This window comes from Haliaeetus albicilla, chromosome 20 (assembly GCF_947461875.1).
Source record: "Haliaeetus albicilla chromosome 20, bHalAlb1.1, whole genome shotgun sequence".
Taxonomy (NCBI): domain Eukaryota; kingdom Metazoa; phylum Chordata; class Aves; order Accipitriformes; family Accipitridae; genus Haliaeetus; species Haliaeetus albicilla.
The window spans coordinates 10,459,337-10,475,199 of record NC_091502.1 but is presented as its reverse complement, the minus strand read 5'-3'; the positions used below and the strand labels follow the sequence as shown (position 1 = coordinate 10,475,199).

Below are 15,863 nucleotides of genomic sequence, written 5' to 3'. Positions count from 1 at the left end.
GGCTTTGTTGCTTATCTCAGAGGGCACAATTCAACATTCAATTATATCAACAGAAAGTTCTCCCTTGATTTTGACAGGTCTTGTATCTGATCCAAGCTCAATGACACTACATTATGATATGACATGGACGGAAACACACAGGACATTTATACAGAGCAAACGCAAACAGGAGAGACAGATTTACAAAGCCTGATGCATTTAACTTGTGGTGCTCAGGACACCTTTCACATGGAGAAGCTCTTCAGTAGTTTTCAAAAATGAAATACTGGTTTAAATTGAACAAACCAACTAAATTTGGTATACAATTATAAATACAGTCCCTTTGGGTTTCCAGCTAAATGATAGAGAAACCACTGCAAATTACTACTCTCAAGAACTGATGTAATCCATAACTGTAAGAAGGGTACAGCTCAAGAAACGTGTCTTACAGATCTGAAAAGCACACTATTGAGCTTCAGGAATCCCACCAGACTCACTTGAACAAACTTCTGAACTCAGCATTAGGTTGTAGTGATTAAAATTAATGCCTTCCATTTAGGTTAAGAGACATTTTGGTTCTGCAAATCCAATCTCTCTTTAAATATTGATCGCTATTACTCCGCTCTCACCTACTACAATCATGCTGCTAGCATGGACAGAGAAAAAACTTTGGCGTAGCCACTACCAGAGTAACTCTTTAAGTAGGTAAGATGCTCTCTGCCTTCCCTTAAAAGAAAAATAAAGCAATGTAAGTATAAACAATAAATTAAACTAAATCAGCAACTAACCAAGATAAGCAAAATAAGATTGGGACCACAAAGTTAACACAACAATATCCAGTGCCTGCCTACCTTGTTAGAGCTCATACAAGACACAAAACAGGTGCTAACTGTCAAAGGCTGGGTACAATCTAGACTTTCTAAAGGCTTCTGGTAGTCTCTCAAGCAGCTATTACAGAAACAGCTCCTGCTGTAACAACTACAGGTTTCTGTTTATTAACCAAGACAGATTAGAAATAGAACAGATAAGAAGCAAAAGTGTTGGAAAAATCGTCAATTATCAGCCTGAGAGATGAGTAATAGCAGCATACCTCACTCTATCAGTTCTAGAACAACCATTAGTCACATATTTCAAAAGGTCTGGTGGAGTTTTTCTTTCTAACATTGCTCTGCTTTCAAGGCTTAAAAGAGTCACATCTTTTCTTTACAGATCAAGGCACTTAATATCTGCAAGCTAAGACATGATGAATATGTGTTCAGATGAACAGAAGTTAGGCAGAGGTCAAGGATGATCCACACACAGCCCCACTGTTTAACCCTGAGCCACAGATCTGACTCAAAACCCTGAAGCTTCCCTTTCACAGACATTAGGTCAGGGTCCTAGCCAGCGTGTCACAGCAGTTCTCGGTGTTTATCCCAGCCTTCTGCCAGGCCAAGGCACAGGGATAGGAAGCAGAGTAAGGCACTCAAGAAGGAAAAGCAGAAGCTAAGGAGAAGACAACGACAAGCCTGGGGCTTCCACATCAGGGCTGGATATTAGGAAAATGGGACAGAACAACATAAATCATAGTATGGTGCCAACACAATGCACCCTTCAGGAAAACTATGACTGCACTTCACCCTCTGGCATGGGGCAGTGGGTATCCCACAGCAGTCTTGGACAGAACGGGGCAGAGCTGATGAGGAGGGACTGCAGGGTGTCTACTGGGGGTAAGATATGCAGCCAGGAAGGGAAAATTCTTTCCTGGGTTGGATACACTCATAACACTACCTAGCTCATTATAGAAATGCTACCTCTCTATTTCTAAAATTCTAATGAATCAAGGCTTACATGACAGAATGTAAAATGGCAAATTAGGAAAAGCTGAAAAACAGAAATCTCAATATTGATCAAGCTCCTGCTGCAAACCTACAAAAGGAAATCTGGCACAGGCTTTAAGTAGGATTTTTTGAGACAGCTGCAAACTTGGCCAGGTTCCTAAGATGAAGTACTGTAAAATTACATATCTTTAGAGACACCAAATGGAGGCACTGAAAATAACACCTAACTCAAATAAAAACAAAAAATTCTCAACAGAAAGGACTGTTCCCTGTTTTGCAGTACTTTGTTCAAATTCATGGACACAGGACATATGGTTTGCCATTAAGCTTAATAAAAATCACTCTGAACTACATTTACCCCATTGCCTTTCTTCTCCTACTATGACAACTTCTGAATTAAAGAAAGTTGTATTCAATAACACAACATTGAAACTGATATTCATTAACATTTTCAGTGTATCAGCTCCTATAAAGAAAGGGTGAATGTAGCGATTTATAAAATGCCATTACAAGCCCACAGGACATTCTGGAAGTCTCACTTTATTCTGCAGTTTCCCAGGAGATGCCAAAGAAATGGGTCAAAAACAGAGAAGTGATTGGGCTGAGACCCTCGCTTTTCCTGGAGTATTAAGGTACAAGACGTATCGCTGCTTTGCCCTCAAACTATTTAATGTTTTTTATAAGCTAGGCAGAAGTACAAAGTAATAGTGAGATTTTTCTCCTTCAAATCAAGTTTAATCTGTCTTATAAACTCCCCAAAACACAATGTTTTGCACCAACTAGAACAAAATTGAGCCACTTGGTTTCTCTGTGCCTCTTGACAAAGCTGTTCCATGTGACTGAACATGGGAAGAGACTCTCATACCTACATTTCCACCTCATTTCATACAAGTGTAAGAACTTGGATTGCCATGGGTTATCTGGTGCAAGACAAATGCAGTGTTGTGAAGAATCATGCCCTTATTTTCTTCTCAAGATTGTTTGTTCATATTTAAAATGAACATATATACCACAGGCTAATCAACATAAATCAAGTTTGCACAAACAAATTAAACTTAAAATAATTCCTCTAACAAAATAGTACAAAGCATATTGTTACTGGATAAAGTCATTCGCCATTGAGGAAAAGACTGATTTGCAATAACGCAATTTAAGTTGCAAGGTATCACTGAAGAGGGTGGTGGCACAAAGTGCCGCTGGAGACATGTCACTAGTGGAGTACTCTAGGGGTTGATACTGGGGCTAATACTGTTTAACATCTTCATTAATGACCTGAATGATGGGGCAGCATGCACCCTCAGCAAGTTTACAGACAATGCAAAATTGGGATGAGTGGCTGATATACCAGATGGTTGTGCCACCATTCCAGAGGGACCTGGACAGGCTGGACAACTGGTGCCAACATGAACCTCATGAAGCTCGACAAGGGGAGTGCAAAGTCCTGCACCGTGTCAGGAATAACCCCATGCATCACTACATGCAGGGGGGGTTATCAGCTAGAAAGCAGCTTTGTCAAAAAGGACCTTGGGGTCCTGGTGGACAAGAAGTTGAACATGAGCCATCAACGTATTCTTGCAGAAAAAAAGGCCAACAGTCTCCTCAGTTACATTAGGAAGAGCACTGCCAGCAGGTCAAAGGAGATGATCCTTCCTCTCTACTCAGCACTGGTGAGGATGCATCTAGAGTACTGTGTCCAGTGCTGGGACTGGGCCTCCCACTACAAGAAAGATATGGACTTACTGGAGCAAGTTCAGCACAGGGCCATGAAGATGATTAAGGCATATCTTTATATGAGGAGATGCTGAGAGAGCTGGCACCAATCAGCTTGGAGAAGAGATGGCTCAGGCTCAGTTAAGATGGCTGTTATCAATGTGTAGAAATAGCTGATGGGAGGGAATGAAGAAGAGTGAGCCAGACTCTTCCTAGTAGTGTCCACAAACAGGACAAGAGACAATGGGCACAATTTAAAACCCATGTGACTCCACCTAAACACAAGAAAACAGGGGTTTTTTTACTGTGACAGAGGTCAAACACTACAACAGGTTGCCCAGACAAGTTCTGTAGTCTCCATCTGCAGAGATATTCAAAACACAACTGGACGCAGTCTTGGACAACCTGCATTAGCTGACCCTGCTCGAGCAGAGACCTCAAGAGGTCCCTTCCAATCTAAACAATTCTGTGGTTCTGTGAAGATAACATAAGAAGTTTGAGAAGCTATGCTGATAACTAGGCACTAGGCTAGGAAGGCACTTGTGTTTAGTCCCCTGCTCTGCCACAGATTTCTTTTTCATAAACCAAAGCATTTACCTTAGTTACTAGTTACTAGAATCTGCCTAACTCAAATCCTGGAAGGGCAAGTGTCCTGGTTTCAGCTGGAATAAAGTTAATTTTCTTCCTATTAGTTGGTACAGTGCTGCGTTTTAGATTTAGGATGACAATAAAGTTGATAACACACTGATGTTTTAGTTCTTGCTACGTAGTGTTTATACTCAGTCAAGGACTTAGCTTCTCAAACTGCCCTGCCAGCAGAGGCTGGGAGTGCACAAGAAGCTGAGAGGGGACACAGCAAGCACAGCTGACCCAACTGAGCCAAAGGGATATTCCATACTGTCCTGGGTTCAGCTGGGATAGAGTTAATTTTTTTTTACAGGAACCTGGGAGGTGGGGGGCATAGCCGGGGCAGCTGACCTGAACTGGCCAAGGAGCTATTCCATACCATGTCACATCATGCTCAGTATATAAAGGGGGAGTGGGCCGGGGGGTGGGCTCTTCTTTTCGGTGGGGGAAGTGGCAGAGCGTCGGGTCCCGGGTGGTGAGCAGTTGCACTGTGCATCACTCTTTTTGTATACTTTTTCATTAGTACCGTTGTTGTTGTTGCAATTTCTTTGTGTTGTTCCAGTAAACTGCCTTTATCTCAACCCTCGAGGTTCCAGGTTTGTTTTTTTTCCTCTCCTCCGTCTTCCCCCCATCCCACCGGAGGGGGGCGGGAGGAGTGAGCGAGCGGCCGCGTGGTCCTTTGTTACCGGCTGGGCTGAAACCACGACAGTCCTTTTTGGCGCCCAACGTGGGGCACGAAGGGTTGAGATAACGACAGATCTGGCCAGAGCGTGTTGAAACAAATTTGTCATACGCATTTCTTATACTAGATAAATAGATGTTAGTCACAATGTTGATTCAGCTGTTTACATGGTGGCATTTTGTAAGTTCTTATATGCTTTATGTATTGCCTGTAGTTGCGTATCTCATCTCTGGGAGAGTGATTGGGATTATCATTTTGCTGTACTGGGCAATGTCGACTTGTGAAATGATTACATCACTGGTCATGAGGTTAAGCTGTTATCTGTATGAGGCAGTGATATCATTTCCAGACTTTGGGCACCTTCTGTCGGATTTTATTGGTAATTACACCCAACCCCGACAACATGCACCGTGGCTGCCCCTACCACGACAACAGGTACCATGGCTAACCCTACCCTGGTGACAGATACTGCCACTAAACCAGAGAACCAACCTGTGCCAGTATCAGTCGCCCCTGTACAGAAAAAGAAACACACAAAGAAATCAGTTCGCTCAGTGAGAGATGAAGATGAACCAGGGTCATCGCGAGAACAGGAGGAAGAGGCAGAACCTGAAATAATTACCCGATCTCTATCCCTGAGTGAGTTGCGTGACATGCGAAAAGATTTTAGCCGCCACCCAGGTGAGCACATTGTTACCTGGCTGCTCCAATGCTGGGATAATGGGGCTAGTAGTGTGGAATTAGAGGGTAAGGAAGCCAAGCAGTTGGGATCTCTGTCTAGAGAAGGGGGTATCGACAAGGCAATTGGGAGAAAAACACAAGTCCTCAGCCTCTGGAGGCAACTTCTGTTAGGTGTAAAGGAAAGATACCCTTTCAGGGATGAAGTTACATGTCACCAAGGCAAGTGGACCACCATGGAGAGAGGTATCCAGTACCTGAGGGAATTAGCCGTGCTGGAGGTGATTTATAATGATCCAGAAAATGCGCAGTCACCCACAGATCCAGATGAAGTCCAATGCACACAACCGATGTGGCAGAAGTTTCTACGAAGTGCACCACCAACCTATGCCAACTCATTGGCAGTAATGTCCTGGAAAGAAGGCTACGGACAAACGGTGGATGAATTGGCTGTCCAACTCCAGCAATATGAAGGAAGTCTCTCTTCCTCCCTACGGGCCTGTGTCTCAGCTGTAGAGGAATTGTCCCGAGAGTTCCAGCAATTCAAAGTAGATATGTCCTCCTCCTCACCTGTACAGGCCCGCATTGCAGTTATTGGGAGTAAGCGTTCCTCTGCCCAAGAGAGAGGAGAGAGAAAGTACACACGACGGGCTAACCTGTGGTTTTACCTGCATGACCATGGAGAGGACATGAGGAAGTGGGATGGAAAACCTACCTCAGTCTTGGATTCACGGGTGCGGGAGTTGCGAGAAAAAGCAACCAGAAAAGAAGATTCTTCTTGGAAAACTGCTGCTCCAGTTTCCCGTGAGCAGTCCCCCGGGCGCAGTAGATGGGCCGATCTCATTTCTGATCCTCTTGAAGGGACTTCTGATTCACATGTGCAAAAAGTGGGTAACAGATATTCTAACCAGGATTAGAGGGGCCCTGCCTCCAGCCAGGTGGAGGAGAGGGACAACCGAGTCTACTGGACAGTGTGGATTTGATGGCCTGGCACGTCAGACCCACAGGAATATAAGGCTCTAGTAGACACTGGTGCACAATGTACCCTAATGCCATCAAGTTATAAAGGGGCAGAACCCATCTGTATCTCTGGTGTGACAGGGGGATCCCAAGAGCTAACCGTATTGGAAGCCGAAATGAGTCTAACCGGGAATGAGTGGCATAAACACCCCATTGCAACTGGCCCAGAGGCCCCGTGCATCCTTGGTATAGATTATCTCAGAAGGGGGTATTTCAAGGACCTAAAAGGGTACCGTTGGGCCTTTGGTATAGCTGCATTGGAGACGGAGGAGATTGAACAGCTGTCTACCCTGCCTGGTCTCTCCCAAGAGCCTTCGGTTGTGGGGTTGCTGAAGGTTGAAGAACAACAGGTGCCAACTGCTACCACGACGGTGCACCGGCGGCAATATCGCACCAACCGAGACTCCCTGATCCCCATCCATAAGCTGATTTGCCAATTGGAGAGCCAAGGAGTGATCAGCAAGACTCACTCACCCTTTAATAGTCCCATATGGCCCGTGCGGAAATCTAATGGGGATTGGAGACTAACAGTAGATTATCGTGGGCTGAATGAAGTCACGCCACCGCTGAGCGCTGCTGTGCCAGATATGTTAGAGCTTCAATATGAACTGGAATCAAAGACAGCTAAGTGGTATGCCACAATTGACATTGCTAATGCATTTTTCTCCATTCCTTTGGCAGCGGAGTGCAGGCCACAGTTTGCTTTCACTTGGAGGGGTGTCCAGTACACCTGGAATCGACTGCCCCAGGGGTGGAAACACAGCCCCACTATTTGCCATGGACTGATCCAGACTGCACTAGAAAAAGGTGAAGCTCCAGAGCACCTGCAATATATTGATGACATCATCATATGGGGCAGCACGGCAGAAGAAGTTTTTGAGAAAGGGAAGAAAATAATCCAAATCCTTTTGAAGGCTGGCTTTGCCATAAAAGAAAGTAAGGTCAAGGGACCTGCGCAGGAGATCCAGTTCTTAGGAGTAAAATGGCAAGACGGGCGTCGTCAGATCCCTGCGGACGTGATCAACAAAATAGCAGCTATGTCCTCACCGACTAATAAAAAGGAAACACAGGCTTTCTTAGGTGTTGTGGGCTTCTGGAGAATGCATATTCCAAATTACAGTCAAATTGTAAGTCCTCTCTACCAAGTTACCCGGAAGAAGAATGATTTTAAATGGGGGCCTGAACAACAACAAGCCTTTAAACAAATTAAGCGGGAGATTGTTCATGCAGTAGCTCTTGGGCCAGTCCAGACAGGACCAGATGTTAAAAATGTGCTCTACACTGCAGCTGGGGAGAATGGCCCTACCTGGAGCCTTTGGCAGAAAGCACCTGGAGAGACCCGAGGCCGACCCCTGGGGTTTTGGAGTCGGGGATATCGAGGATCCGAGGCTCGCTATACTCCAACTGAAAAAGAGATATTGGCAGCATATGAAGGAGTTCGAGCCGCTTCAGAAGTGGTTGGTACTGAAACACAGCTCTTCTTAGCACCCCGACTGCCAGTGCTGGGCTGGATGTTCAAAGGGAAAGTTTCCTCTACACATCACGCGACTGATGCCACGTGGAGTAAGTGGATTGCACTGATCACACAACGGGCTCGCATAGGAAACCCCAGTTGCCCAGGAATTTTAGAAGTGATCACGGACTGGCCAGAAGACAAAGACTTTGGAATGTCACCAGAGGAGGAGGTCGCACGTGCTGAAGAAGCCCCACTGTATAACAAACTGCCAGAAAATGAGAGGCAATATGCCCTGTTCACTGATGGGTCCTGTCGCATCGTGGGAAAACATCGGAGGTGGAAGGCTGCTGTATGGAGTCCTACACGACTAGTTGCAGAAACTGCTGAAGGAGAAGGTGAATCGAGTCAGTTTGCAGAGGTGAAAGCCATCCAGCTAGCATTAGATATTGCTGAAAGAGAGAAGTGGCCAGTGCTCTATCTCTATACTGACTCATGGATGGTGGCAAATGCCCTATGGGGGTGGCTACAGCAATGGAAGAAGGGCAACTGGTAACGCAGAGGTAAACCCATTTGGGCTGCCGCACTGTGGCAAGATATCGCTGTTCGGATAGAGAAGCTAGTGGTAAAAGTACATCACGTAGATGCTCATGTACCCAAGAGTCGGGCCACTGAAGAACATCAAAACAACCAGCAGGCAGATCAGGCCGCCAAGATTGAAGTGTCTCAGGTGGACCTGGACTGGCAACGTAGGGGTGAGCTATTTATGGCTCAGTGGGCCCACGATACCTCAGGCCATCAGGGGAGAGATGCAACATATAGATGGGCTCGAGATCGAGGGGTGGACTTGACCATGGACACTATCGCACAGGTCATCCACGAATGTGAAACATGTGCCGCAATTAAGCAAGCCAAGCGGCAAAAACCCCTGTCGCATGGGGGGCGATGGCTGAAATATAAACAGTGGGAGGCCTGGCAGATTGACTATATCACACTCCCACGAACACGCCAAGGCAAGTGCCATGTGCTTACAATGGTGGAAGCAACCACTGGATGGCTGGAAACATACCCTGTGTCCCATGCCACTGCCCAGAACACTATCCTGGGCCTTGAAGAGAAAATTTTATGGCAACACGGCACCCCAGAAAGAATTGAGTCGGACAACGGGACTCACTTCCGAAACAACCTCGTAGACACCTGGGCCAAAGAACACGGCATTGAGTGGGTATATCACATCCCTTATCACGCACCGGCCTCCAGAAAAATCGAACGATACAACGGACTGCTGAAAACTACATTGAGAGCGATGGGGGGTGGGACTTTCAAACATCGGGATACACATTTAACAAAAGCCACCTGGTTAGTTAATACTAGAGGATCCGCCAATCGGGCTGGCCCCGCCCAACCAAGACTTCCACATACTGTAGAAGGCGATAAAGTCCCTGTAGTGCGCATGAGGAGTATGTTAGGAAAGACAGTCTGGGTTAGTCCTCCCTCAAGCAGAGGCAAACCCATTCAAGGGGTTGTTTTTGCTCAGGGACCTGGGTACACCTGGTGGGTGATGCAGAAGGATGGGGAAGTTCGATGTGTACCTCAGGGAGATTTGATTTTGGGAGAGAATAGCCAATGAATTGGGCTGTATGATACCTAACTGCTAAATACCCTGCCAATGCATGTCATTGTATCTATAGTGTCTATATGCCATATCAAGGGTATTACTGTAAGAATTACCCAAATGACTGCGGGATGGACTTTGAAACTAAGCCAAGTACAACAGCGACAGAACTTGAACTGACACCCAGCAATTTCCTCAAGATAACATCTTCGACCTGCAGACTAAGGGCATGAGTTGCACCAAATGTACTAGCCACAAGTTCCAGAGGCAGCATACAACAACCCAACATCTCACACCATCTCTCTTATCCTGAAGAACTGTTACAACAGATGGAGCCCCAAAGTCATGGACTAAATAAAATCAATGGACACATTAGAGGGATAGCCCATACGCTAAAGGAATACCATTTGCGTGTGTGTGTGTGTGCGGGGGGACGACGGGGACGGACGCAAGTCCATATACTTATATATATAAGACAAGGATGTGGTAGTGGTTGATTGGAAAATGTAAGATCTGGGCATGATGTAGATGGTATAGAATAAGGGGTGGATAATGTCCTGGGTTCAGCTGGGATAGAGTTAATTTTTTTTTACAGGAACCTGGGAGGTGGGGGGCATAGCCGGGGCAGCTGACCTGAACTGGCCAAGGAGCTATTCCATACCATGTCACATCATGCTCAGTATATAAATGGGGAGCTGGACGGGGGGTGGGCTCTTCTTTTCGGTGGGGGAAGTGGCAGAGCGTCGGGTCCCGGGTGGTGAGCAGTTGCACTGTGCATCACTCTTTTTGTATACCCTTTCATTAGTAGCGTTGTTGTTGTTGTAATTTCTTTGTGTTGTTCCAGTAAACTGCCTTTATCTCAACCCTCGAGGTTCCAGGTTTGTTTTTTTTCCTCTCCTCCGTCTTCCCCCCATCCCACCGGAGGGGGGCGGGAGGAGTGAGCGAGCGGCCGCGTGGTCCTTTGTTACCGGCTGGGCTGAAACCACGACACATACCATATGACATCATGCCCAGTATATAAACTGGGGGCAGTTGGCCAGGGGCCACCACAGCTCAGGGATTGGCTAGGCATCAGTCAGTGGGCAGTGAGCAATTGTATTGTGCATCACTTTTTTTGTATATTCTATTATTATTATTTTCCCTTTCTTTTCTGTCCTATTAAACTATCTTTCTCTCAGTCCACGAGTTTTACTTTTTTTTTTTTTTTTCCTTCTGATTCTCTCCCCCATCTCACTGGGGGCAGGGAGGAGTGAGCAAGCAGCTGTGTAGTGCTTAGTTGCCAGCTGGGGTGAAACCACAACAAGCGCACAGACAATCAAAATAAAAGTTCTTTCATGACTTAGCGTAAGAACAAACTATACGAGGTATCCTGCTTTCTTTTCTTCCTCTGAAGTGTCTGGTTAGCCAACTTCTGAAATAGGATACAGAACCAGTTGGGTTGGAAGGTTATTTCTTTATGGCACTTTTTATTTAAATGTATGCGTTTACTGTTTAGGAGAATAAAGAGAGGACAAGACATACAACTTTGTTTATGTATGTTTTCCATTATGTTGCAGCCTAATCTGTTCAGGTGAAAAAAAAAAAACCATAACATCACGCTATAGTGAGAAGAAGATACATTACTAAAGTTTGCTGCTGTATATGCAACTCCAATTATTTATTATCAGAGTATGTAAATTTTGTACATGGTAAGCTTTAATGGGAATAGAGTAGGGGGCTTCACTCCTAAAATAGCTAACTCACATATTACTGCAACTGATACTTACATTTTAGAATCAGATTAAGAGCTAAGTGCACAAAAACACATTAAAGAAATCATTAAAAGTTGTAAAAGTACCAGAAAGAAAAGCCATTAAATAATGCAGCATTTCATGGGCCACTGGCCTGTTTTACTACACATGTGCTTCGATTGTCTGCACCTGAAAAGCCCATTAATGGCCCATTATGAAAAGGCACTGAAACTTAGGAGCTAACTAACAGACTGTATCCAATGCTTATGCCTGAAATACCTACAAATGGCCCAAGTCTGGCTGTTTCCCTGATTGAAATGTACACATTCCAAGTTTTAACAGCATCATAATGCTCCAGGCAGTCCACTTCCCAGAAAGGCTTGTGCTTCTCAGGTGATTAAAATCATTCTGCTTTTGCCCATCTCCAAGACCACAACAAAGGTGTGCTGTAATATAATCATATAGAAATGCACTGCCTATGGTGCCTCATCAATGATGTAACAGAGCATTTGTGCCAGAGTCAGCCTTTTAATTGAAACTGAAAGGGTAAGAAAGCCTGGGCCTGCAGACTGAGGCAGAATATGTGAAATGACAGCACCAATATAGTTTTTATAAAGTAAACTAACTTTTTTTTATTTACAAGATCAACATAGGAAGAGCTGTAAGTTGGGATCATCTGCTGTTGCTGTGCTGCTCTGAATGCTCAGCATGTATTAGAAAAATTAAACTTCGGATGGATAAACTGCACAGAAGATCAATTAGAGCCCTTCTCCTAGAGGAACTGCATCAGAGAAATGGATGTTCCCATGTGCTACCTAGCATGGAGGTGTTGACACTGTTACAGACAACACTGCAGTTGAACAGAAGAGAATACATGATCTCCAAGACAAGGCTAAGTGCAGAAGCCACATGAGGAAGTAGCCCCTAGACTGGGACATTCCAAAAGTAGTAAGAACTCTACTGCCACTGTGCATACCACCCTCACAACCAATCCCAGACGTTCCTCTCTAGAGTGGATGCTTTTGTGAATGGTGGACAAATACATCCATGGTCAGGCTGAGAGGACTGGCAACACTGACACTCCATTTTCAAGCAACCAAGAACACACATGTGCCACTGCCACACATGTTAATGAAAAAGTGATCCTTCCTTAGACTCACCCCTAGTCCCAGGAGCTCCACATTCACTACACAACTTGTAAGAAAAGAGGAAGTCGATGCCAAAGCCCAGAATAAAGATTCAAAACAGCAGTACTAAGTGAGACCCTTTCAGCTATCCTGGACTGCAGCAGGCTGCATCTCCTTCTCAGCGAGACACCTCTCAGAGCTCGCAAACTTTTAAGTTTGTGAAGACCAGAGGTCTGTCACCGAAAGCCAGTAAGACTTGGGCTGATACTCTTTGCTCCTTGAGGCTTGACCCTTCACCTGCTGAGAAGGATGCCAAAGCATCTGACATGAATATTTTCACTGAACTCAAGGGGAATTTTTAATAGGTGTACCTCTTTTACTTGCTTATGTATCTCTTAGTGCCTTTATGCATGTATGTGTACTAACCTGAATACACTATAGCAAGTATATTACAAGTTAACACTTTTCAAATCTATACTTAAATTACTGTCATGAACTTTATTCAACTGAATGACTCTCAGGCTGTTATTACACTCATAATCCATTTAGATATAAACCGTTGACCAAGTCTGGGACTAGGAGTTGATCCAGCCGCACCTAGACTGACAGGCGTTTAGAAAACAAGTGGGTCTTCTCTGAACCTCGTGACTTAACAGGAGGGTCTCCCTTCCGTTTTTACATTCCTGATCTCTGTACAAAATCACAAGAAATTAATTCTAACTCCATTTTTCTTTGTATATTTCTCTTTTACCCTATTGCATTTTTGGTCTCTGTATACCTAATTTTAGTCTGATTCTAACTTAATTTTCCCGTGTACATTTCATCCATGTATTAAGTAATAGAGTGAACCTTGCCATCGCATTCTGTGAAGTCGCACTTTTATATAAATTCTTATTAAATAATTTTTCTTTTACTAATACCATTGGAAGTGATTCTTTAAGTGGTCCAAACCACTCCATTTCATGACAGGGGGTTGCAGTCAGTTCATCACATGTGGTCTCTGCTGCTCCTTCCTCCTCAGAGTGAGGGCTCCTCACACTCTTTCCCTGCTCCAGCATGGTGTCCCTCCCACAGGGTACAGTCCTTCATGAACTTCTCCAACATGAGTCATTCCCACAGGCTGCAGTTCTTCACAAACTGCTCCAGCATGGGTCCTTTCCATGGTGTGCAGTCCTTCAGGAGCACACTGCTCCAGCGTGGGTCCCCTGCGGGGTCACAAGTCCTGCCAGAAAGCTTGCTCCAGTGTGGGCTCCTCTCTCCACAGGGCCACAGGTCCTGCCAGGAGCCTGCTCCAGCACGGGCTTCCCACAGGGTCACAGCCTCCTTCAGGCAACCACCTGCTCTGGCATGGGGTCCTCCATGGGCTGCTGGTGGATATCCGCTCCACTGTGGACCTCCATGGGCTGCGGGGGGACAGCCTGCCTCACCATGGTCTTCCCCACAGGCTGCAGGAGAATCTGCTCCAGCGCATGGAGCATCTCCTCCCCCTCCTTCTTCACTGACCTGGGTGTCTGCAGGGTTGTTTCTCTCATATTCTCACTCATCTCTCCAGCAGCAGTTGCTGTTGTGCAGGTTGGGGTTTTTTTTCCCCTTCTTAAATCTGTTATCCCAGAGGCACTACCACTGTTACTGATGGGCTCAGCCTTGGCCAGCAGTGGGTCCAACTTGGAGCTGGCTGGTATTGACTCTATCAGACATGGGGCGAAGCTTCTAGCAGCTTCTCACAAGGCACCCCTGTAGCCCCTGCTACCAAAACCTTGCCACGCAAACCCAATAGAGAAGGCCAAGTAGCCAAGACTTGCTGCAGTAGTGCTTAAGGGAGAGAAGGTAACACTAAATTTGTAAAACATGGATGGGCACAGATGCAGCAGATGAATCCAAATAGAGTAAAAGTAAAGACACTAATCAGAGCACTGAGACTAGATGATATGGACTGTTTTCAGCTCTACTCTTGATATGTTGCATGACTTCATGCTAGTCAACTGTTCTTCCGCTTCCCTTCCCACTCCTTCTCTACATCATCTGCATATGTTGGATGCTGCTGAGATGAGAGTCTATCTCTGCCTGCACCACAACTATCTCAGTAGGGTTCAGACTTTGACTGGACCTTCTACAGGTAATACATCTACATTAGCCTACTGTAGATGTACCGAATATAAAAATAATGGCAGGCTTATGCAGACCAGAGGGAACAGGGGATGACGCAGGGAAAAATGGAAGTAGGAACATAAACAGGAGTGATACGCTTTCTAAGATGAATACAAAATGAAGGAAGGTCGATGGAGAACTGGATGCTAAGATTTAAAAATAGAGTATCACTAATATCACTGGCAAATCTTCCAGTGACATCTCATTGCAGTTACTTATTTAATTAGCATATCACATTACCTTACATGCTTGATATTAAACTCAGATGAGTGTGAACAGACACCATGGAAAATCAAATTAACTTGTATTAAACAATATAAAAATGAAACCTCTCAGTAAAGCATCATCAAAACACATACAAACATGAAGATTACCTCAGCTCCTAAACTGAGAGAGATTATTTTATCCTCAAAAGCAGAATGTGTATCAATATGAGGAGGAATTCCTGCATAAGAAAAACCAAAAAAGTAAAAAGTCAGTATAATAATAATAGAATTCTATCTCTATTAGCAAGCTCTGTTTCTATGATGTCCATATAGAAAGCTGGGATGTACAGTTGAAAAAAACAAAATCATAAATGAGGGAGTTGCCTTCCAAAAGAATTCAGGACAATTGTCCGATTTACATGCCCAGATTAGATGCACACAGTTAACACAAGTGTCCTGTATCATCAGTGGAAATATCTACAAGACAGTTCAGGGCACCCAAAGGCCCCACTCACCCTCTGAAGACACCAAATTGCTTTCCTCGCTGCAGAGAGCGCCTGAAATCACTATCTTCTCCTCTTAGGCAGTTTAGCAGTTAGCACTAGCAGTTATGCTACGTTAGGTGATTTTGGGCCTTAGTTCATCTGTGATAATGTATTTCTCCCTCACTTTCTTCACAGAGAAGGAATCATCCCAAATACGCCCTCTATTGCTAAGCAAATGACTGTGCTAAGGGTCTCAGGTGCTTAGGACCTACTACCATAAATGCAGGCACTGCTTTGCAGTTCCCAGGAGAACTCCACACACCATTGCTAGGCCACCCCTTGGGTAGTACATCTGTTGGCATGTGTATGAGTAGACACACACAGTTGAGAATTGCCAAAGGGACAGCAATTTTTAATTTTTTATTTTATTTCAGATCTGCTAATTGGAAAGAAACTGCCATTTCCTGCAGCTCATGCCACACATTTTAACACCAAGCACTGAAACAGCAGTTTGCATGCCACAGAAAGATCTCACCACATGGTGGGGAACTGTAGTCAGCAGCAGAGCAAGGTCAGCAGATAG

General features: G+C 45.0%; 1 protein-coding gene across 3 annotated transcripts in view; it reads right to left on the bottom strand.

Moving 5' to 3' along the window:
* Window positions 1-15,863, bottom strand: part of ALKBH8 (alkB homolog 8, tRNA methyltransferase) — a 61,229-nt gene that overhangs the window by 30,706 nt on the left and 14,660 nt on the right. For all 3 annotated transcript variants that reach the window (XM_069808264.1, XM_069808266.1, XM_069808265.1), the window contains one exon: window positions 14,964-15,034. In XM_069808264.1, the coding sequence (XP_069664365.1) occupies window positions 14,964-15,034 (71 nt within the window). The remainder of the gene's footprint in view (window positions 1-14,963; window positions 15,035-15,863) is intronic.